The sequence below is a fragment of the Temnothorax longispinosus genome, chromosome 2, assembly GCF_030848805.1.
Source record: "Temnothorax longispinosus isolate EJ_2023e chromosome 2, Tlon_JGU_v1, whole genome shotgun sequence".
NCBI classification, from domain to species: domain Eukaryota; kingdom Metazoa; phylum Arthropoda; class Insecta; order Hymenoptera; family Formicidae; genus Temnothorax; species Temnothorax longispinosus.
The window spans coordinates 4,584,895-4,609,649 of NC_092359.1; the positions used below are offsets into that span (position 1 = coordinate 4,584,895).

General features: G+C 37.0%; 1 protein-coding gene across 11 annotated transcripts in view; it reads left to right on the forward strand.

Moving 5' to 3' along the window:
• Nucleotides 1-24,179, forward strand: part of Syt7 (Synaptotagmin 7) — a 165,586-nt gene extending 141,407 nt beyond the window's left edge. For 8 of the 11 annotated variants that reach the window (XM_071771306.1, XM_071771308.1, XM_071771309.1 and 5 more), the window contains 8 exons: nucleotides 2,198-2,209; nucleotides 6,425-6,608; nucleotides 7,597-7,737; nucleotides 11,617-11,764; nucleotides 12,264-12,373; nucleotides 14,022-14,190; nucleotides 14,445-14,657; nucleotides 15,229-24,179. In XM_071771306.1, coding sequence (XP_071627407.1) covers nucleotides 2,198-2,209; nucleotides 6,425-6,608; nucleotides 7,597-7,737; nucleotides 11,617-11,764; nucleotides 12,264-12,373; nucleotides 14,022-14,190; nucleotides 14,445-14,657; nucleotides 15,229-15,329 — 1,078 coding nt within the window. In that variant the 3' untranslated portion in view covers nucleotides 15,330-24,179. The remainder of the gene's footprint in view (nucleotides 1-2,197; nucleotides 2,210-6,424; nucleotides 6,609-7,596; nucleotides 7,738-11,616; nucleotides 11,765-12,263; nucleotides 12,374-14,021; nucleotides 14,191-14,444; nucleotides 14,658-15,228) is intronic. The other 3 variants (XM_071771305.1, XM_071771312.1, XM_071771314.1) reach the window with 1 other exon arrangement.
• Nucleotides 24,180-24,755: the final 576 nt, after the last annotated feature.

Here is a 24,755-nt window from a genome sequence, read left to right on the forward strand (position 1 = left end):
CTTTTCGTAAGTGAGATAAAAACGTCCCGACGGGGACGATCCCAGTTGACGATCCCAGTGTATAACTTTTCTCTTTACGTCTATATTTTTTCCCCCCTAAAATTATTTATCTGACAGCCATAGTTTTTCCAATATTATAGACTCAAATTGATGAAAAATTAAAGAAATATCCGGCCAAACTTTAAGAAGTGAGAAGATATAAATTTTAAAGCGTAAAAGTGAAATATCGGCAGAGTTTTATTATATTCATTATTATATTACTGTATGCAAATTTCTATAAATATACTTAATTTATAGCATTATATATATCATTATAGATAATTAGGTATATAATAAACATATCATCTAGCGTTTTATTATAATAAAAATATTTTTTTAACAGAAATCTTCACTATGTTTAGGAAACGTATTGATTTCCCATATATTGGATGAATTTTAATTTTAAATCGCGGATTTAGGTTGTGATTTTAAATTGCAAAATATTTGATGCAAAGTTTATTATTTCGCGGATTTCATAAATCCTTCTATATATGAATTTAAAACTTGAAGATATCGGACCGACCGTAGCGTCGATTCGTTAGGATAAAAATGGCTGCTTAATCCCGAAAGTTTTTTTAGTTAAAACAAATAGAACAATACCAAGCGCATATATCGATTTCCGTATATGCGTGCACCTCTATCTTTAATATGGTAACGTATGTAATGCAAGCCGAGCGAAACGTTGTTGTATGGCTGATTTAATATCAAAACTTCCACGGTATCGTCCGTGAGATCGCATATTGTATCCCGTAGTATGTTGTTCATTTATCAGTACATGTATCTATTTTCGTTTCAGAGTTACTGAATTCCTAACAAATACACGCACGTGCGCACACATACGCACATGGTATAATTCCGCAATAATGCGAAGTCAAATGTGGTTATTGAATATCGATGGGCGTTCCGCGGTTATGTGGTCATAAAGGATATACCCTAAGAAACGAGTTAATGGTCTGCATAATCGATTCACGGACGTATAATATGAAAAAGAAACTAAATATATTTTTTTTGCTCAGAAATTACGAAGCTTTTGTACTTTAATGTTTTTCAGCCTATTTGTAATTATCAGTTACATCGCGCGGTGTATTATTATACACCGCGCGCGTGATATATTGCACAGATTTTTACTCGATTTTCAAGAGATTTAAATAAATCTGAAATTAATAATATTATATACTGGCTACAATAATATAATAATAGCGGCTGATAAAAGACTCATTAATATTCTCTACATGATACGTTGTTCTCTTTCTAAAAAAGTAATAATAATTTATATTAATAAGTAAATACTACGATATTACTACGAGATATCCCATTCTGATTGTCTCATTAGATGACCCATTACTTACAAATTAGATAGTTTCTGATTGACTTTTACACATCACGTGGAAAGTTTATGTACACACACTCGTAGAAGTTTGATCAAACTTTATACTCTCTAAGCTGAAAAGTTCAAAATGATGAACCGAGATGAAAATGGATTCTGAAATAAGTGATGTAATTATTATCGATGGTTGACACTATTATTTACAAATTACCCACCGACAATTCTTACGAGGTAGCGACGCGAGGATTAATTTTACGTCGCGCAGTTATAAAAATACAGCCGTATCCAACGTTAATAAAATTATTACGATTATTCGATTATTACTTTTCCTTTCTGCTGAATTTCCGTTTTTAACGAATGAGACGGCAATTAAATCCGAGCACCCACAAATACATTCTGGGTATTGAAACTGCTTTGTGCCCGAGTTAGCTGGCGTCGGAAGATATCGCGTCTTCGTTAACTGCAGTTTGCTGCAGCGTTTGGTCGACGATATTTCTCAGTATCGCATAATCTGTAAGCTGTCGAGACTTGCAATACGGATTCCACACGTCAAGAACCGTCCTTGATCGTGTCAGTGCACGTATTTTTTTCCCTCTTTGTGACTCTCTTCGCTCCTAATTTGAGATTGTAATAAGCGATGTCTTTTAAGCGACGTTTAATGTTGTGTGTTGTCTCTCCGAGTTGGTGCGATGCTCCTTTTTATCCCTGCCCGATGTCACGAACTCATATCGTCGTGCGGCGTGTGCCTGTGTACGTGTGCCCAGTTAATTAATTAATCACTGATCTTTTTCTGTTTCATGCCTCGTTTCACTGTAACGATCGGAACCGCAGAGCGCAATTAGAGTAAGTATGAACGACTTGTGTGAGTTAAAAAGCGACACTTTTAACGAACGATTCATTGTTCTATGCTGCGCTTCATTTAACTCTTCTCTTCCTATCTTCTCTTCTGATTTCTCTTCTCTAACGGATTATACTGTCCACCGATCGGCGCTACTTTAACTGCGTAAGTAGTCCCACTTCGTCGGGGAAGCTCGTACGGCTTCCCCGTCTTGCCCGTCGATGAGCATCGATGACTACTATACGCGACGCCTGTTTGTTTTGTCTGTATAGTCGGCGTTTGTATTCACGACAAACTCCTCTACACTCCTCTACACTTTTCGAACTACTATCTTCTGTCTGCCTGTCTGCTATCGTACTGTCAAGTGTTTCTCACAGTCTATTAGTAGTGATAGCGCTTTCTGCTCGAGGGTGTCCAGATCGATCGGTGCTCGGATCACCACTGGATTTACCTTACTCTTTTTACTCTCGGACCGCACTGTTATTGTTCGCCTGCATAAATACACACCATGCGATACATACGTAAATACACGCCTGCTATCGAATAGATATGGAAGATCTTGTTTGTACGGCCAGCGACTAACAGCATTTACAGTACAAACGTTCGCTGTTACCGTTACATGAATATACAATTTTTTAGTAGTTACTGGTCAACATCATTCAATCAATGTGTCTCAACAGTCGGAAAAAAAATGAAAGATGTTGCATGTACGCAAATATCGTTAGCGAAATGAGATGGTATAAAATCTCGCTTGATGGCATAAAATCTCAAAATGAAAATGAAATGAAAAAATCTTGAAAAGAGTTCGCACATGTTGTAATAATTCCGTATTTTTATTATGGGTTCAGCAAGTAATCTGGGACGAAATTAATTACTATCAAAAATTAATTACAAAAATTAATTACAATAAAGAGAACCAAATTTGATTTTTGCCGACGCGATTTGCTAATTACGCGTCGTTCTCTCGTGGGCTCAGAATTTTTGAATGCGACTCTGTGCATTATGCTATTTACACGTGGCAAGAGTTGATAAATACGAATATACGCCGCGGCGAAACTTCGTTGCCACAGTATTCTCATAAAACTTAGTTCCGCGAGCGCCCGGTTCGCCATTCATCAGGCTGCATATAATGAGCCTCTCCAGCTGTGCATCCGCTCGAGTCCGTTGAATCCCGTATACATACGGTTTCTAGTTACGCGCTGTCGAGCCACGGCTGAAAACAACGTGTCGCAGACGTTTCCGTTATCGCTCGGCACGATTTACCTATTGTGCGCTCTTAACCTTTTGCAAATGCGCTTAAATGCCGCGTTCGCTTGTCGCGTTAGTTCGAATTACAAGTCCGAAGCTCTCTTGTGCGCCGGCACAAGTGTCCAGGCGGTTTGCTGAATCAAGGGAAATCCGCAAATTTCCCGTTTGCCCGGAGGTTTATTAATAAAATGGACGATGTCTTATTGTAATTATCGTTCATGACGTAGTTACTGAGAATTGGCTGTAATATTGGAACAATATTGAGCAATTAGTGAGAAATCGGAATTTGCAATTAGTGATTAAACCGGAATTTCATCGCGGAAAGTCGTATTTTAAGACACGAGAACATTCGCGAGATATATATTAATTTTCGCATTTACAGCGTTATTCCATTTCTGCTATATTATGTTTTAAACGATAGACTCTTTTAGTCATTTTGAAACCAATTTGGGGAAATGTCGGGGAGAATGGTGGTGTGCGTCTTTTCGACCTTTTGACATCCTGAAATACTCCATTAGATTGAAAGCAACAACTGATAGTAATAATTATCAAATTTAATTATAATTTATAATTTTAATTTTATTTTATCTCGTACGAGACAATTTCGTTAACATATATTTTATATTTTAATTAAATATACAAAACGAGATGAGAGAATTTTTTATTTTATGAAGATTGTGATTCAATATCTCTTTTATTCAATTTCTTGTAAATGCATGAAATACATGTACCATCTTATACTGAACTCATTCTGTATCGGAACGCAGACGCGGCAGCATTAATTTTTATAAAAAATCTATTTGATTAACCCTCAGCGGTATTGCCAACGATGTAGGACGAATTAACGCGCATTTCATCAATATTAATAAACTTTTTCCGTGATTTGCCTAAACGTTTTTCCCGCCGAGTATTACGTGTGATTCTCATTTCGCAGCTATAGTTTTTCGTTTAGCATAAAAAGCATTTTGCATTCACGAGAAAGCATTTTTGTAATCAATCGTTTTGATACGCTACGACAACGACGGTCATCTAAAATTTTAAATTTATGCCGGCTGTCGCATCCAGGTATCTCGCGATGCACTTTTCTGTACTCTCCGTGTGCGCGCGGATTTTTTTCTCATTCTTATTTATGAGTTATGAATAAAGAATCGCGGTAAATAAGGAAGCTCGTCGATCCGGTAAAATATATCCGTTATGCATGAGAGCTGCCGTTAATCGGATAAAAGGAATTTATGCGAATGTGTATTTTTCCCTTTCGTATATCTGCAGGGATGGGCGGGGAGGGAGGGAGTTACGGTTCAGGGTTCAGCGACGGGATTAATTTCTGCGAGATGCGTAAAAAGCACGAGACTGCATTTTTTGCATTTTATACGAACAACATGGATATTAACGTTTTAAATGATGTAATAGATTTGCAGATTATTTAAATGCGTACCTGCAAATTAGAGCTTATATAAAAAAGCATGCGAATGCTGTGAGTGTATAACAAATTTAATTGGTATAACATTAACGAAGGTTTACAACGCGTTTGTTATACCTTCGGCTGTTTAGCAGAATAGTGTTTATTCGTTTCGTTGGAGTTTGATATACATATACGATATTAATTTGCATAGAGAGATCAATAGTTATTCTTTCAATGTCTTGCGTGATTTATACATCAATCTTGGAGCTTGAACACATATATATGATTTCTACATTTCGATATTAACAAGCGCACCTTGACGTTACTGGATGACGTAATCACCTTTCTTTTCGTTTTGTAGGGCTTGCAATTATTCATTTTTACTCTATAGAACAGACGAGACCATTAGCGTTTTTCCATATCGAGCATTTTCCTCGCCTGCATACTCGCAACGATTTTTCCTCTCTATTTTTTTTTTTATATACGTATACATGCCGTGAATTCATTTTTCTTCTGCCGTGGCTTCAGCCATTCTACACAGTTATGGAAGCTCTGCAGTCGCGACTGGTAGTAAACAGCAACTATTAATAAGCCGACGACATGCTGGAAGCGTATCGGCTTGCGTGTGCCTGCGAGAGAACGCTGTCTCGATTAGCGGCATAGTGTGTTCGCAGTAGATGCGATACAGTAGTCGGAGCGATAAGATTTATCTAGATCCTAGGTCGCCTATTATGCCTAACATACGTTACAGTAACGTATCGTTGGGATGTACGCCACCGTTGATAAGCTTGTGCATGCATCACACGGGGCGAGCAAGACTCCATTCCCCCTGACTGTCAGCAAGTTCCGAATCAATCGGGCGTTTCTAAAGCGTTATCTTCGGTACAGTGCAATGGCAATATTTATCTCGTTAGGCTTTTCACGCTAATTCGTTCAGCGTCATGTAAAATGAAACGCGGCGGGCAATTGTCATAAATAATTGTGGGCGACAGATTTTTAATTGTGCGAATGCGCACAGCTCGCCGGGTCGAGATCGAACAATCGCGCAATTACCGCTATTCGTGATTCTAGATTAATCAAATGGATATTTAATTTGATCGAATATTTAATATTCCCAAAGTGTATAAAATTATAATACAGTAATAGGAAAAACCATGCTGTGGGTATGTGAAAGCTGAAATATGTGTTTGTAGAGAATTGTACCTATAGATCAACATTTTAAAAAAAATTTTACAAATGAAAAATAATGTAAAACGAGCATAAGAAACTTATTCTCTCTAGTAATTACATTAAAAAATGATATAGTATAAAAGACAAGTACGTTACATTTTGAAAATTACAAGCCTTCCTGGTGATAATTATAATTAGACTTTGGGGTTTGATAAACATTGTCAAGTTTTGCTTTGGTATCTCTTCAACGTTGCCACAGACGATTCTGCGATGACGCCGCTCTGCTTGAAAAGTGAAGGGAGGCGAAAGGAGGAGAAAAGACAAAGACGTTACATCGGGGATGAATGCGGGGCGTAGACGATGTAACGTGATAAATTTTGCATTTTTTTTTCTTTTCCAGGACGACCGGTAGTCCTTCTAGCAAATCTCCAGCAGGTGGTAGCGGCGGTCCCGCGAGCGGTGCGGCAGGAGCAACAGCGGCACCAGGAAGCGGCGCCAGCAATGCCGGAAGCGCGGAACCCCGTACACCAACCACTGGGCCGCAGAACAAGCAGCTGCAGAATGTCAAAGGAGAACACCCTTCGGTAAAACCTCTGAAGCTCATCCGTGATTTTTGACGCGACGACGTCGCGGCTATCAATTATGCTAACGAGATAATTTCAAAGACCTTCGCAAAGCCCACCTCGTACAATCTAATTTGCCATCTCAGATTTCAGGATGGAATTCTATTTGTAACTTTATATACCGTGTATCTTAATATATGACGTACATGTGTATTTTTGATATTTTTTTTTGTAAAAGTGTATTTTGCATTATGAGGTACATAAAATTATAAATAAGATTATGTCATGAATTTTAACGCGGGTTATACATAGTAAGGTCCAAAAATTTCCAGTTCAACAATACAAATACAAAAAGGTAATAAAATGAAACAATTATTTTTATTTTTCTCAATATAATCATCCCTTATTTTAATATATTTTTTAGAACGATGAATTAATTTTTCTGTTGTTTTATTTTACCACCTTTTATATATTATTGAGCCAGAAACATTTGGATCTTACTATAGATTGTCTAAAATTAAGGACTATTATTTTTCAAAGCTAGAACGGCAATCACCAAAAAGCAATTACTACTACCTCTGTACATTATTAGAAATTGCCCCGATGTTGCATTTTAAAAGTAAACTTGAGATTAATTGCAATAGCGTATAAGCGACAATTTTGTTTAATATAGAAACTGATCTATAATTGCAACAAAATGCATTTACGCTGTTGTAATATAATTGAGTTAATATCGCACACGCTGCATCCTGATAAAGATACGGTGAATTTTCGTGTGTTGGAGATAAACTTGAAATTTTACGACAGTTAACTCTTCCCGTCCTAGACCTGCTTCTTATAATACGATTTTAAGAAGATTGCGTTTTAGTACAAATTCTCTTTCTCTCTCTTTCACTGTATCCTTCTCAGCAAAATGCGTTCTGGGAGGAATCCCGTGGAAAGAATCGCCTCTCACGAAATAGAAAAGAAAACAATAGTAATGATCGCATTGGCGATCTGTGTGTTGCAGAAAGCGTTTCTACAGAGCAGGTCCATCTCCTTGGTCGACATGTACATCGATAATTCGGAACCGAGCGAGAATGTTGGCCAGATCCACTTCAGTCTCGAGTACGACTTCCAGAACAGCACGCTCATTCTGCGCATCATACAGGTCAGTCGTAGTTTCGTACATGGATGCGCTAGAACTTGGCTCTTTGAAACATGCCTGCAAGCCGTTTATTTCGATATCGCTCGGTGTTTGCGTGTGACGCACGCGTCGATCGCAAGCAATTGGAATATCACTGCGTTCATATTAGGATCGTAATAATATATTATGCGTGACACCGACGCAATTTACATTCATCAAGTACACTGTTCAATTCATAGTGCCAAATTATACACAATTTAAGTCATTTTTAACCATTTCTACTTTTAAGTTACTCCTACTCAATATGTCGTTAATTTAACTAAAACAATGTTAATTTAACTAAACCAATGGAGTGAGAATGATACTGTTTTGTGTTAAAATAATAAATTTTGACACGCATGGTAGTTAAAAATGACATGTTATTTAACTTAAGGTATTAGTTTACAATTTCACCTTTTATTTAACAGCGTATAATAATGCATAATATACGTATAGTAATGCTCAAAAGGTTTCTCGTCCAAAAATAGAAAATAGGTAATAAAATGAAATAAATTATTTTTATTTTTCAATACATTAAAAAAAATATTCTGAATTTTTGTTCTCAAAATAGTTTATATTGCTATTTTTTAATTACTGGTAAATTACTGGACACTATTTTTTCATTACTAGTTTCCTTTTTACGCAAATTGGATTTTAATTTTGAAACTATAACATAATGTTGAAAATAAACGATACTTTTAAAATTGAAATCCGATTTTTCCGTGGAAAAAATTTACCAGCAATGAAGAAGTAATTTTCACAGTGTCAAACCATTTTAAAGCCGAAAATTCAGAATATTTTTTTTACTAATATAAAAAAAGTAATTTATTCTAAAAAATATATTGAAATAAAGAATTATTATATTAAAAAGTAAAAATAATTGTTTTATTTTATCACCTCTTTTATTTCCTTGGGCGAAAATTTTTCGATTTTACTACTATTTTACTAGAATAATTAATCGAATCAAAATTCAAAGAGTCATTATCGCTGACGCGAGTAAATTGATCGTTTATACCAATTAGTGATGTTCGCATTGGGTAAAAAAGCACGGAGCAAAAATATTTAGGAATAAATATACATTAGCTTTATTGAGCTATTTCGCATACAACCCTGTTACTCTTATGTAAAAGGTTGATATGCGCATATCTCTCGTTGTCGACGCCTGTGTTCCGACACAAGCTACGGAAACGTAAAACCGGGATGTAGGTGGGCGCATTAGCTTGATTTTTATCTCGCTACATTACGGCCACGTCGATAAGGACCGTCATAAATCGTCGACGGGACACGCGTTGCCACGCCGAAAAATGTATCTATATACGTGCGCGAAAATACGTATCCTGGTAAACTGGGACGTCATACATTATTTCCTGTTACAGCAGGGGCAGAGAGAAAGGGGGTAGTTTTGGAAACTCGTCGCTCGACGAGCTCGGGGAAAAAGTTCAACGGGACGGGGACTTTTGTTGTAAACAAACGCATAAATTCTTTCCAAACGCTGAACTGCGTTCGCCTCGCGCGATTTAATCCGACATTAAGCGAAACACTCGGGCAGTTTTCTTTGTTTTCCACAGCGAAAATTATCGTGCCAAGATCTCACTGGGTGAAGAGCAACCTCTGAGTATATGCATCATACATTAATATCGTTACACGTACACACAAATTTTACATTGTACAACGTGTTGTCGGTGGATTATTTTTCATCCCGTACAGACATATAAAATTGCATTATTATTATGAAATTATGATGTAATATCAATTGCTTCTTGCCACGAGGATACAACTATATGCCACTTTTACCGGGAAAAAATTATAATGGAATTACGCGTAGCATTATCGCGCAATTTATCGAAAAAGCATGTGCCGGTAAAAGTTTCATTTCTCACTCAATTTGCATCCGACCTCTTTTCCTTGACGAATATTTAATCGTTTCGTTGTTGAATTATTTAATAGAGAGCTTTGACGCATTGCAACTTTGTATTTTATTATATGTATTTTTAATTTTACTACGTCAAGAGTTAGATCTGCAAAATTATTAAAAACAGCCGTTTTTACTTTTTACATTATCTCGTTATCTTGTTATCTTAATTCCTGTGAAATTTGACGCGTGCACAACATGATTCTCGCGAGGTATTTCTGTTTTTCGGACTATTCGGTTAATTTCGGGCAAAATGTGTTTTTCGCAGCTAACGCGCATCATAAACAACCCGGAATGTACCTACCCGATGAATAAAGCGGGGAAACATGCTTTCGTCCTTAAAAATTCTTATTTTCGAGAGTTCTCGTCGTGTTTCTCGTGGTATGAAAATTTGTCGCGACAACTCGAAATGCCAAACCAACCGTTTACCAAAGACATCGCGTTTATTCCATTCACATCCAATATCTTTGTAATTTGTAAACTCCAAGGTAGAAATTTCTCCTATAGAAATATTTGTGTAATGTGCACACACATGTCACAATATTACGTTTATAGTTAGCAATAGTTAGAAATTGTGTCAGTTTGGAACCGACTTTCCCTCAGCGGATATTTGACCAAGCGCTATTTCTCCTTGCACCTTCTAATTTTCTTTTTAATATCAACGCCAAATATTCTATTTTAAGTATCAGAATTCCGCGTTTTAGCAAACTTGGAATTAAATGATGACGAAGGATTTGTTTAGTCGGCAGGATGTAATTTATCTTTAATGGCTCATAAATAAAGGAAAGAGAGTACCTTCGCAATCTCGCGGGAATTTTTTTTACTTATTAGATAGGGCACTCCGCATTTGTTTTTTTTTTTTTTTAAACTTTCCATATAATCTCAAAGTTTGTTCATAAAGTTTTGCGATACTTTAAATGCACGGAATCATTCGCGAGAAATTTGAGTCGGCATAATGACGTTATGAAGTTCCAAGAAACGGTCTGACAGGCAAATGAAAAATGACCGTGTCCACCTCCGACGTAAATGCCTTCAAGGCCACGAGCGACTTTTCGAACCGGACGAGCCATCGCGAAAAGTTGGAAAGAGGGCCACTTTCGGGCAGGACTTATTTTTCAAAACACAGGCGGCCATCAAGGCCGTTAAGGGCTGTTATTGATTTTGTTTGCCGACCACGTAGCTCCCATTAACAGTATCGACTATGTTGCGCGCACAAAGGCCCGCTCACATGTTCACAATCTGTCTCAGGACGATGTCAGCTATATCACACGGAGGCTGTTGCGCGCACACTGAATTCTCTTACATAGACTTTGAGAGACTCAGACGATGGCTTTGTAAGATGCGATAGAAACAAAGACGTGTATCTCCGTCGAGTCTTCGGTAGACAAATGCACATGTTTTTATAACATTTTGGACGAAACAACAGCTATTTACGTATGCATATAAATATGAATAAAGCTGGATTTCAACTTTCATAGATTTTTATACACATTTTTATTCTGTACGCTGACATATATATTATATGGAATAAAATGTTCTTTTCTTATATATTTCAAAACATTGCGAGTCGTATCACTTAAAGCGGCTCAAGTGTCGTCACTCTTTAGCTGTCTCCTTTTCTTATCTCATATTCTGTAGTGTCCCTTCCTTTTTAGTCTGTTTATTCGTATAAGCCTAAAAAAATTTTGAACATTTACCGTTGTCATACATATATACGGCATGATTGAGCGGAAAATCCAGCCTTGTTTATCACATTATGCAGGCGCTATGCGTGGAGTTGTATGTCTAGAGAGATTTATGTACATCAAACTTCACTCTCCGTGAGGAGACTTGACGCGAAAGTACACGAAAGTGTATATTCCATGTAATCGTAGGCTTAAGGGGCGACAGAAAGTTCGTTGTTCCTTAAAATTCCGTTGTCACCTCTCATATCGATATCCGATTTGCTTCAGGGTAAAGACCTGCCGGCGAAGGACTTGTCAGGCACTTCCGATCCGTACGTACGTGTGACGCTGCTCCCGGACAAGAAACACCGACTCGAGACAAAAATCAAAAGGCGCACGTTGAATCCGAGATGGAACGAGACGTTCTATTTCGAAGGTAAGCGCGTGTGTTCGGTAATGCTCCTCGCATTGCGTGGCTCGCTAAAACGTACCTTCTTCCACAGGTAAACGCGCGGAAATACATAAATGCAAAGCAATTTTGTTTCGCGTTGCGAATAAGAGACGGACGACGTTGTATCTGATTGCGTTAAGCCGGTTTAAGGAAACCGTAACGAACCGTAACAATCTGAAAATAACAACGCGACCTGATACAATCTTCTACTTAAAATTAGAGCAAGACAAAAATTGGAATACCACGTAAATTTGCTGTATCTAATTTTCCTTTGTGAATGAGGAACGTCACTTACGTCAAAGTACGCTTTGAAATGTTAATTCAATGCAAGAGCAATATTTTATTGATACAAAATACGGACTGTTTACAAATTATATTTATAAACGTTTATTATAGGAACAAAGTGCGATGGAATTTGATCGGTAAATGAATTGATCGTAATGTAACGAAGCATTATATATTTATGTGTCGATTCTCTGCCTAGGTTTCCCTATACAGAAGCTGCAGAGTAGGGTACTACATCTACACGTCTTCGACTACGATCGATTCTCGAGGGACGACTCCATAGGGGAAATGTTTCTGCCGCTTTGCCAGGTAATTTAGCAAGACGTGCCTGCTTGCAATTTGCGCGGTTCAATTATTACCACGCGGTAGATGCGGATTAAGGGATTCGCATGCCACGGCAATAGGATTCGCGACGGATATGTGAAATCTGACGTGTTGCACGTGTCGCGTCTCTCGTCTTGCGTCCCGGCTTCCGGACTCTTATCTCGTAACTATTATCGTGGAATTACCGTTTAAAAAACAAATCCGCCATTGTGGAATTATCGCTCAACGAACGAGTTGACCACTGCATGAACTATTTCGGGGAAATAACGAACAGAAACTTGCAACAAGATCCAAAAAATGCAATTACTCCTTGCATTTTTAATAATTATCTCGGTAACAAGATATTAAAACAATTATTTTACTTTAAAATAAATTAATACATCATTTATGTAATAATTCTTTTGTTCTAATATTTTATATTTATGTGCTACAATGTAACATAAAAGTATATTATTTATTTGGATATGAGATATTTATGTATGTATCTTTTAGATATACTAAACATTACAAAATATTTCTTTAATTATATGTATAAACTTGCTTCTGTGAAGCTTACTAAACAATATTATTTTGTCTGAAATAGATCTAGATTCTTTTGGAAATACATTTTTGAAGAATATTGTGAGATCGATCGAATTTCTAGTAATTACATTTTTCACATGTGGAAGTTTTTAATTTGTTAATTGTGTCAGGGAACCACATAACATCATAATTTCAGCTCGATATCAATATTACCGAGCGGAGGATTAATCTGCGCGCACAATAACACCGAGAGACACGCGCGTGTGATAATTCTATCCTATGCACACATTCATTTCCCAAGAGCAATTTGTGATACATGCCGGCATTGCGAATCGGCCGTTGCGCGAATCTCACGCACCGCCATCGCATATAATATGTATATACGGAAAGATTAGTATCATACACAAGAATGTTATATGGACATTTATAGCAACCATAATAAAACAATTTATTAGTAATAATAATAATAGTAATAAAACACGTGATAATCTGAAATAATTTTCTTTTTATTCAAACGCGATTGTTTCGACAGTGGATTAAATTTCAAATGACCGATTCGTATCACGCGAGGCGTGACGTAATTCGTGCAATTCGAGGCGTGTTTATGCTGCAAAAATTTCGCATTTCGTAATTTGCAACATATGATATCAATTAACTATTATGTCCGCACGTGATCACTTCCAACAGAATACTAATTATCTCGCATTCGCTATATACCCTAATTAGAGACAAACGTGACGGAGGTATTAATGGTATTATAACAAATGCTCTCCTCTCGCCTCAAAAAGATCGTATAATTTTTAATAAAGATGTGCAGAGAGAGAGAGTGAGTGAGAAAGATAGATAGAGAAGGGCACACGTGCATGAGGAACTTTTCGTGTCTGTTTTGATTTCATTATTTCTGAATATGCTCGTGATACCGCACGTTGTTTAGCTATGGAATTAATAATCTATGAAAATTAGTTAATACTCACATATAATAGAGAAAGATAATCCCTCGTCCTGCCTTGTTAATAAGTTCTATATTTTGGAATTTTTCTTCGTTAATTAGTTTGACAACTGTTACGAAACTTTAGTTATCAGCGATATCTCGCGGGTTTGTTTATTATAGGTCGATCTATCCGAGAAACCATCGTTTTGGAAAGCTCTTAAGCCGCCGGCTAAAGATAAATGCGGAGAACTCTTGTGCTCGCTGTGCTATCATCCGAGTAATTCCATATTGACGTTGACTCTCTTGAAGGCGAGGAATCTCAAAGCTAAGGATATCAACGGAAAATCAGGTAATGTTACGTTCACCGTATTGTTCACGCATCTTCCGGTAAACCATTGCACTTAATAAACGCATTTGGAAACTTATACAATTATACATTTTGAGATGCTGCGTATATGAACGCAATAATACCCTCTTTCGAATTAAATTGCATTTTGAGTTAAAAAGCATTACGTATTGTGCACGGCAATGTTTTGTTATTATACCTTTCTACAATCGCGAGAATGAGAAACTGGGTGGGTAATTAAACATTTACATTTTCAGATCCGTACGTCAAAGTGTGGCTACAGTTTGGCGACAAAAGGATCGAGAAACGCAAGACTCCTATTTTCAAATGCACCTTGAATCCAGTATTTAACGAGGTATTCTCCTTTAATGTACCTTGGGAGAAGATCAGGGAATGCTCTTTGGATGTAATGGTGATGGATTTCGACAACATTGGACGAAACGAATTGATCGGTCGGATTCAGCTCGCAGGTATTTTAAACTTTTCAATAATGTATCTTTAAATATAACAATCTATTCCACCGATATATTCATATTTAAAGTAATTAATTACTGAGTTTAAAAATTCTGAAATTTCTTAATTACAATTGATGAAGGCAGTTAACAAATACACTTATTTTCAAAATATCGAGAATTTTTTTGTTTCTGTTTTAATTTTATTATTTTTGAATATAGTTATATTCAAAAAAGTAATACTACCTATACGAAGAATAGGCTAAAAGTTGAACATGATATATTTAATTGTTTTTATGGAATTTTTAAAATTATTATCCATCTAAAAGAGATTGTCAAGATTATCAAATTACATAGAACGTTCTACATAGCTATTATACATATATCACACGTGTAGATTTACCCGAACTGTCCAGAATTTCAAGAGCTATACGACGTAGCTTGTACTCGAAACTTTAATGTTTTTGCGCTAAAGTAACTAATGTTTCAACGCGTAATCAAGTAACCGGTGTAAACAAACGTCATAGAAACAGATAGCAGTTTGAAATTGGAGATCGGTGTATAGTGTACGGTGTAACTTCCTTTCCAGGAAAAAATGGAAGTGGCGCGAGCGAAACGAAACATTGGCAGGACATGATCACAAAGCCGAGGCAGACCATTGTGCAGTGGCATCGCTTGAAGCCCGAGTAAAGAACACCCTTACCTTGATCGACGACAAATGATATTCTATCGGGCGGATTTTCCCCCTCGGGACGCGTCGCCCGTCAAAGTTATGTTAACGAGACAACTTTTTTTTTCTCGTTTGCTCGATATCCTCCACCCGCAACCGATCTCGACGAGAGTACCGTACCCTTCGACGACTGTACAATATCCCCTCCGCATCGCGCGGGGCACTCTTAGCGACGCTGGTCGTCGGGGAGCAGTGCCGATTACGTGTTAATTGCGAATAGGAATTCGAGGCATTCTCGTTATCGCCCGTTGTTGAGCTATCGTCGCGCGCTAACGAGCAACGATCAGGACGAATCATCGTTATCGTTGGTATAATGACAAACCTTTAATTTGTCAAGCGTTTTTGAGCGTGTGATCAAGCGTTATAAACGCGTCGTTTGACACGACCGGGCGTTAGATAAGAGCGATGAGATGCACTGATATCTTGCAGAAATTAATAGTCGACGGCGGCCAGTCCGCGTCCGCAAGAGGAGCAAACGGCTACGGAGGAGACTCAGTCTTCCGTCGTAGCGAAATCGGGCAGCCTCTCCGGACACACACACACACACACACTCTGATGCCGTTTCTCTTATTTTCACCCTCCTCTTCTCCCTCCCTCCTCTTCTCCTTGTCTGTGTCCGTCTCGTTCGCCGCTCGGTGCGGCGTTTAACGACACGGGATCTACGAAATTAGGTATATTGCAGGTAAAATCGCGCGGTTGTTCGCTCCAAGACGAGCGATCCGAGCGTTTGCTCGCCAATTTCACGCGAACATCTAATGGACATTTAACTTGTTCAGTCGCGTTTAAACGTCCCATAGACGTTTCGCGAGACTTTTGTATCGATTGAATCTATACACGCTTGAGATCACGTAGGAACTGAGGATGTTAAAATCAAAGGGGCAAGTAGATAGACGAGATACGCGTCGCGTTCTTTTACAAACTAAGAGTGATATTTTTATGAATAAACATTCGCGTTATTACGGCAGCTTTATCAGTTTTGCGGTGTGACAACTCTAGTTGAAACTCGTAAATCGAGGATTTGTCTACAACACAAAATTTTGCTAGTAATTGACTAAAAAATGATAAAACGATATAATCGACATATTACACTCTCTTTTACTTGCTCCTTGGACTGTCTAACTGGAGAGAATTATCTCATATCATGAGGATGGAACCTGAATTACAAAATCGACAAATTTTCTAGAACAATGAATACCACACTTCAGCGTGATGATGATGTTACAAATTTGCATTCAAGACGTTTATATTTCTATTAAACGTTATTATGTATTAAGATATATTGCGTGACCAGGATCTACCGCGAGATTTATCGTTATGACCGAATCTTCGTTATAAAAGTCAAAAATTTCATACAAATATGCTATAACAAACGACAAACGAATCTGCATTTGCTTTATTTAAATATAATTTGCTTGCACTTTCGCATCTGCATCCTGTTGCACCTATGAAAAAATTCTCGGAAGTTTGCTCCTTTTCTGGAACATCTCTCCAACGAAATTTCCTGATGGTTTATTTACATTTTTAGATACAACGGTTTAGAAAAAATTACACGGTTCATAAATAAATTAAGAAGATTTTAAATCGTTTTCTAAATCTGGTTGTTTTAGACATGGACAAGTGGTTTTTAAACGACTTCAATTTGACAATATAAATTTTATAAAATTTTGAAACATTGAAATGGCCACTCATACTGATTTGTATAAATGTAAAAAATTGCGCAAATTTTACAGCCTTTTCTGCGCTATCTAAATTCTGAATATTTTAGCTTTGATATTTCCGATTGTAGCTTTTAAAGAATCTGAATGCCATGGAATTCTAAATGCGCTTCGTCTGTTGCAGAAAAATTATATTTAATTTTTCAACGAAAACATTAGCTTAATCATTCAGACGGTTTAGAAGGCTACACATGTGTAGATGTAATATTTTTATATTTTTTCCACGACTTAAAAGCATTAAACAAATTTTCCATCTTTTATTTTTGATCATTTCTAAATAATTTCAAGAATCGTTGTTCATTGAATGAACATACATTCGCTGTGATTGTACCTAAAAAGATGGCAGCGATAAAGTAGCCTTCGCAATTGCATCGAGACCTATATCCAATGTGGCTTTTAGAATTACTTTGCTAACAGAGTTTTGAAACTAAACGCAACCCCCTATTGGAACAACCTTGCTTACAGGCTGTAGTTGTGTATAGCCGATCACTTTTAGGGACAATTCGATTTTAGTGGATTTTAGAAGTTAACTTTGGTTGCAGATTACTTTGGCTTTTGCGATTTTTTTTGCTATTTTTTACGGAGGTACGTATGACTATTAAGTTGCTACGAATACATGCAATTGTTAAAATAACGCCAAATCCGCAGAGAACACGGATGCTGGCAAAAAAAAATACAGGATACTACAGTAGCTTCCAACGTTGATGTTTGTGATGTAGGATGCTTCGATACTGCGAAGAAACGGGCGAAATAATAAAAAATAACTCTGTTACTATCAAAGCGCGCCCCTCCCAACAGAGGCGAAACATTTCGAGATAGTTCGTAGGAGACAAGCGATATCTTCGTAGGGATGGGCATTAACTAGTGACTAATCAGTTCTACCGATTTGTCGGACAACCAATCATTTTTTAATCATGAAGTGATCTTTAAAACACGTAAAAATTTAACAGGCATTCCAAAAAGATCTTTAAAAGAAATACTCGAAAAATATGAATATATATAAGATAAATGAATAAAACGACAATTAAACGTTTACAATTTTTGTGTAAATACTTTGTATTAACGAATTTTAGGATTTTACTCAGCTGGAACAGTATAGTTGAGCAGCAACTGAACATGTTTGGTATGTACATACCATTAGATTCAACGAATTAACTTCGATCGCTTCTGAGTTGCTGTTCAATTATTGACTTTGTGGTAATTTATTCAGTATATAAAATTTGAAGAATTATTCCAGTAAAATCCTATAACGTGTAGCATGGACTAATTAAGAAAAATAATTAATCTGTCAGCAACTGATTGGAAAAAGGTGAAAAATTAGTTTGTCGATATGATCGATTGGTTTCGCCCGTCCCTACCCTCTCATTGTTAGTTACGCTTTTTATTAGCGTTACTCGCGATTATCCGGGTAACTTTACATGAATTTCCCGTTCGCGCGACTCCTGATTATTACTAAAAAGCCCGGTAAGGGAGAGATATTTTTGACGGTACTTTTGTATTGATAAAGTCAGGGCGATTCCTTGGAAGTATTCACGCGCCGAAGTGCGATCGGTGTACCTCACCCATCGGGGGAGAGTGAAAGAAAAAAATAATGTTACGTTATACCTGATAGTCTGCTGTTGTTAACAATAATATAGAAACACGAGTCAAATTCACGCGCGAATTTGCTCGGCACACTCGCAGAGTGTGCGCCGTTAATGTAAAAAAAAAAGAAGAAAAAGAAAAAATACAAAAGGACGAACGATCCATGTTGTGTTTAAACCAAGCGTCTAGCGTTGAGCGTCGCTCGCGTCCGAGAAGTTCGTCGGCGGAAAGATGTACGTCGTTAGCGCGGAGGAGAGTCAGCCGAACGAAATTGCCGGCTCGCCGGAATAAAAGCGCCGAGTGGTCGATATAATAGCGAGGATTTAACTAGCTTCCTTTAAAAAAGAATGGACGAGGGAAAACTCAATCTATCCCAATCTGTTCCTCTTAATTACACTCGCCCTTTTTAGTTCTTTACTTTCCACGAGTTCCACGGTCGCGACGACGACGCCTATCGCCTGGCTAACGCTAGGTCATATAAACTCGTGCACATTGTACATACATATATATCGCAATCGACGTAGCGCGACGAAGACTCTCCTTCGAAGTAGTTTCCTGAACGCGAGCGACGCTTTAGTGACATTCCTTCGCGTATGAACGATCGCCGGGATACCGCGGATATCAGGATATCGCGAGATTGCGGTCGACAGCCGACAGCACGTTTCTTTCTTATATGTACATTTGGCGTGATGAGATAGAGAGAAAGTGAGAGAGAGAGAGAGAGAGAGAGAGAGAGATAAAAAAGTATCGCTATTAAAGAGTTTACCTACGTACCAACCGGTCAATCCCGCCCCGCTGCCCAATCCTCATCCGTACCCCATTTCCCGCACCTTCCTTTTGCAATCGCGACAGATATCTCCCGGAAATATTTTTACATTTTAAGCGTTACATTTGGATCGAAGGTGTTGCCGATTTTTCGTAATTACAATAGTCTTCTACCGCGCACGCGGAAGAGAGGGGATACCGTAGAGATTAGCGAAACACGGAGCGAGTATAAAATAGTCTACTATATATATATATGTATGTGTGTGTGTGTGTGTGTATGTATACATATATGCATGTACATATACATGTATATGAACACGCAACATGTGAGTAAATGGTTATACTGGTATATTATTATACGGAAGTATCGAGTAGCACAAGGATTAGATTAATATTTGTATGTCGTAGCCTGTATACATTGTATATAAGATACAGAGTGTTTCCCGGTTTACGTATCACGTTAAAATGATGGTATATAAGCATGGATACTTCGAAGTTCGTTACCGTGAGAATTTAGCGGAGCGTCTCACCTTTCCCCCTTCTACCGTTAAATACCGTCAAATATATAGTAGGATCGTTCCTAGCATTTCCGCGTGTTACACAGGGTGTTAAAAGCGTTAAAAGATACGATCCCTTCTTTCTCTCAGTCGCCCTCGAGTTCGGTATCATGCGCTTCGAAGTTGTTCCCTTCATGTCTTTCGTTGTGCTTGAGCTAGATTTTTCACAGCCGACGCGAATTCGATGGCAAAATATGGATTAGCCGTCACATATATTTCACGTTATTCGATTCTTTTTTTCTTGGATTCGATCCTAATCCACCCGACTTCTTTATTTCCCCGAAAACACAATAAATGCGACTAATAAAAGCGCTTTTCGTATCGTTTGTCCCTGAGAATAGCAATTTCTCTGGCCATTTCTTGAACGATCATAATATGTGAAAATATAACAAGGTGCCAAAAGAATATATAACACGTAAGATCACTCTTCAATCACGTCATGCATATACGTTTTAACAGAGGCAAAGTGATAATTACGCGTAACGCGATTCAATTAAGGGAATAAGATGTATTTGCATTTCGATGTTTTGTACACGAATAACCCACGATGTACAGTCGCCGCCAATGATTCCTTTCCTGGGATAAGGGGGGAACATAAGAATACCTCAGAAAAGGAATCATTGGCGGCGACTGTACAGAGTAGAGTAATGATCTGCACGTAGCAAGGCGACGACCATTTCGACGTTATTCAAATAAATTTGCATTTTCTACTTGATTTTTTTACACACTGCTCTCCGGTCAATTTTTCTTTTTCTGGATGTATACATTTTTTGCGCTACAATATGGATATATATTATACTCGAAGCGCGAACGCGGATGGAGAAAAATTTGCCTAATCCTTCTAAAATGGGATAATTCAATAAACTGCGGTCAGTCTGGCTTGAATGTCAAATATAGCCGTATTTTTAGGTTTTGCTCCGAATAATTTGATTTGGAACAGAATCGATTTATTGGAAGTTGGCATTTCTCAGTTAATTGGTTTCGCATGTGACAAGTCGTTCGCGTGACGGCCTCGCGTAAATAGAAAAAAAAATTCGTCGCGTTAACTAGTATTCTGAATAACGCGGTTTTTCCAGATTGTCCGACTATCTACAAGTCGAATAGTTCGGAAACGCAGCCGCTGCTAGACTCGTAGACATAATTTATGAAATCGCCAAAACTTATTAACGCAAAAATGTCAGTCCTATTCTCTCTACATCCCTCAATTAGTATCTCTTGTTTCTTGAGCTTTTCCGTGAGATCATAACTCGTTTAATTTTTGCGAAGACTCATTTGCAACTTTCCCATCGTCCTCTTCAACATCTCGATAATCCGTCATATCGGTTCCTTTCTCATCGTCTGACCTTTACATTACCATGGTTTTAACGTTTGTTATAGACTGGGTTGAACGTGTAACGTTTAAGTACTTATAATATAAAGCGAAATGTCGTGTGTGTTAGGCATACTAATCCGTATCGTGATACATATATGTCGAAGCGTAGTCACATAGTATACAACATAGTTGACGACAAGTTGAAAGGGTATAATGGATAAACAAGTGAAGTGATTGCAGCGGACATGCCGGAGACGTTCGATGTTCGACCTTATGTTTGCGCAGGCTTGCAAAATATATTAATTCTAAGTACTTTAGGGTGACGGAGGAGGGAAGAAGTATCGAGAGTACCACTAGCGAATAGTGTATGCGATAGTACGAAGTGGAAAGTGACGTGGGCCTTATATCATGGATTACCTCAATTGTAAGCAGCTTAAAAATGCAATTTCTTGCACGTGATGATGTCAAAACTGATGATTTCAAACGAAAAATGTACCGTGATTCGTACTAGATACTAATAAAGGAGCCATTTTACCTTCCGATAATGGTTCACTGTTGTACGACATTTCTTCTGAGAGGTGTGCATATACGCATATTGTGCTATCGAGCCCGGAAATAAGGGACGTCTTCGATTCTCTTTTTGTGCATTTGACCAATTTTTATACCATTAATATATCTGTACCGATATCATCCGAATGAAGCAGAAGAAGCGAAGACATAAGATCGATGAAGACCGAATTTTTTTTCGGATTTTTTTCTGCTCGAGTAAAATACTCGAGAAAGATTACTATGTATCGCAATTTTTTTGAAAATTTTCGGCATTTATATTTAACTTATTGTTAGTTAAACTTTAAAAAGTAAGATTTTATTTAGAATTGATATGAAACTAGCGATAGTTCCGTTTTTCGCTTCTTGAAATGTAGCTTTTCGGATAATATCGGAGCAAAGTAAAGGTGGTATATTAAAATTCACACACCTTTTAATTTTAATTTAGATAAATTTAGCTATAAATCGAACAAGCGGTTAATTTCTGCTAGGAAACGGATTGTTAGAACAGCTCATCGAGCGCATAGTGTTAAATGTTGTTTGACGAAGGACACATCCTTAAAAGATTGTAATGCCTAAGCAAAATGGCTACGTAATCGTCTCGAGTGATGCCGGAAGAAAGTGCTTATCCACATTAATTATATCTTGATAAATAAATTTCTTACAGCAGTTTGCATTGGCTTTTTTTAAATCTTCTGTCTGCTGTGCGCCTATCAAATTCTGTAATATTCTAGAAATATTTTTAAATTATATATCTGTGAATTTTTAATGTTCAACAATGTTTCTCTTTTAAACACAAATATAAATTTTGTTACGCTAGTCATGAATGCTTAACGAATTTTTACATAGTAAAATATATAAATGAAGTAATTCTGCTCAAGCTAAATTTTAGTAGGCGATATATGTTATCTTTCCGTTCAATAATTAATTTTCGTTATCCTCCGAAATATCGGTAAATTGAATATTTGATATCTCTAGTTGTATTTTAGAAAATTTATTAATTGACAGGTGAGAATTTTGTCGATCTTGAGGACTAGCCTAAATTTGCATAATCTTTTGCTATCATTTGCTCATAATGACAAGCAACGATCGAAACATAATACATAGTATGTCAATGTTACTTAAAAAAAAAATATGTGGATTAGCACTACTCCATTGGCTTTTCTATTCTCCTTTTATTCTCTGTCAAATAACACGCTCTGCGACAGTGAACCAGCAACATATCTCTGCATACGTGTATGTACATATATATATCGTAAGTGTTAAGTCAATGCACAATTATGTAGGCACATCAGCGAGCGCCGATGGATGCAATCAATTTTTCGTGTATGGATCATAAGCTTATCGAAATGTTGGGAAGGTGGTTTAGCAGGATCAATCTGGAGATTCGATATTGTAATTAATCGCTTCCGATCCGTCTGTGTTGCTTTAAAAACGTGTAATACGAGTAGCGAGCGCCGCAGAGAAAGAAGAATGAACACAAATGAATTGTTTGAAAAGAGAATACTGATATAAAGATTCTATTCTTGAAATCCGAGTCGCGTTTTGTGTACATCCTCCTGAGACCTGACGCTACATTTTAGTGACATGCATGTTAATATCATTTCGATACATAGTTTAGAATTCCAAGAAGTAGTGATAATTTAGCGTACTTGTAAGTTTTGCCTTACTTATTTTTACAGTATATAATAGGCATTATACTTTTCTTATAAGAGTTACGCCAAAATGCATGTATCATCCCTATATATTACATACGTTAAATGGTGTAAATATAAATATTTAGACATTTTTTAGATGTATTTCGTCAAATATTATTATATACTTTTACTCATTGACGAGAGAAAGAGAGAGAGAGAGAGAGAGAGAAAGATAAACAGGAAAAAAGAATAAAAAGACAGAGTGAATAAAAGGAATACTTACATAATACTTGTAAAATCTACGATTTTTAATGTGTCAATTGCAAAAATTATGTTTACATACCTTTACTGACTTACCCGTCATCTCTGTTGCTAAGAAAAATGTGGCAGTTTCATGATGCAAATTGTTTAAATTTTTATACAGCCAGAGCGTGGGAAATAAATTGTCTTGTTAACCGTGCAAAGATAAAAATGTGATGTACAATTAAGATACGCTGAGTCTCGGGAGGATATGTTAAACCCGAATTCGTTTCATTGGATACACAAACTATTTTGACTATTTTTTTCCCCTTATTGCTACCTAAAACCGTGCATACGTGTCAGCGCGGTAACATTATTACTGGAAGTAACTTAAACACAATACTAAGAAACAAATTGTATATCCTTACAATAAAGACCTAAGCCTTTACCTGTATATAGTACATGTTCTTTCAACAGTTCTTCGTTCTGCACAACTAAGTATACTTATTCACATCCCATGCACTGATATTGCAACAGGAGAATCATAAAATAAGCAGCAATACTTTATTGATACAATACATATAGCTGCTAAAAATTAATAGCCAACACTAGATCGTAAATTAAATAGTTAATGGCAAAGTTGAGTAAATACCTGATGTTGATTTGCAGCGAATAACAGCCTACAGTGTTCAGTCACGGTTTTAAAGTTTGTCTGCATATTGATATGGACTGGTATTGCTATTTTCCCAATTGATCATCATTGACAATTATCGTGATTTTGTAAGTGACTCTATCACTTTTTGCATTTTTTTTATATAAAATGTGTAGCTGACATTGATTGATGTCAATCGATTAATTACATCGATCATTAATGAAATCATAAGATCCCATTCACTTTTTCACTATTAAATAAGAAATATTGATGTCACATTATATTTATTGGAATGTCTGTTCTTGATGTGCTGATTTTCGTAAATATGTACGTGATGTATAAAAAAATATAGACTCGTGAGACATTTTAGTTAAAGCA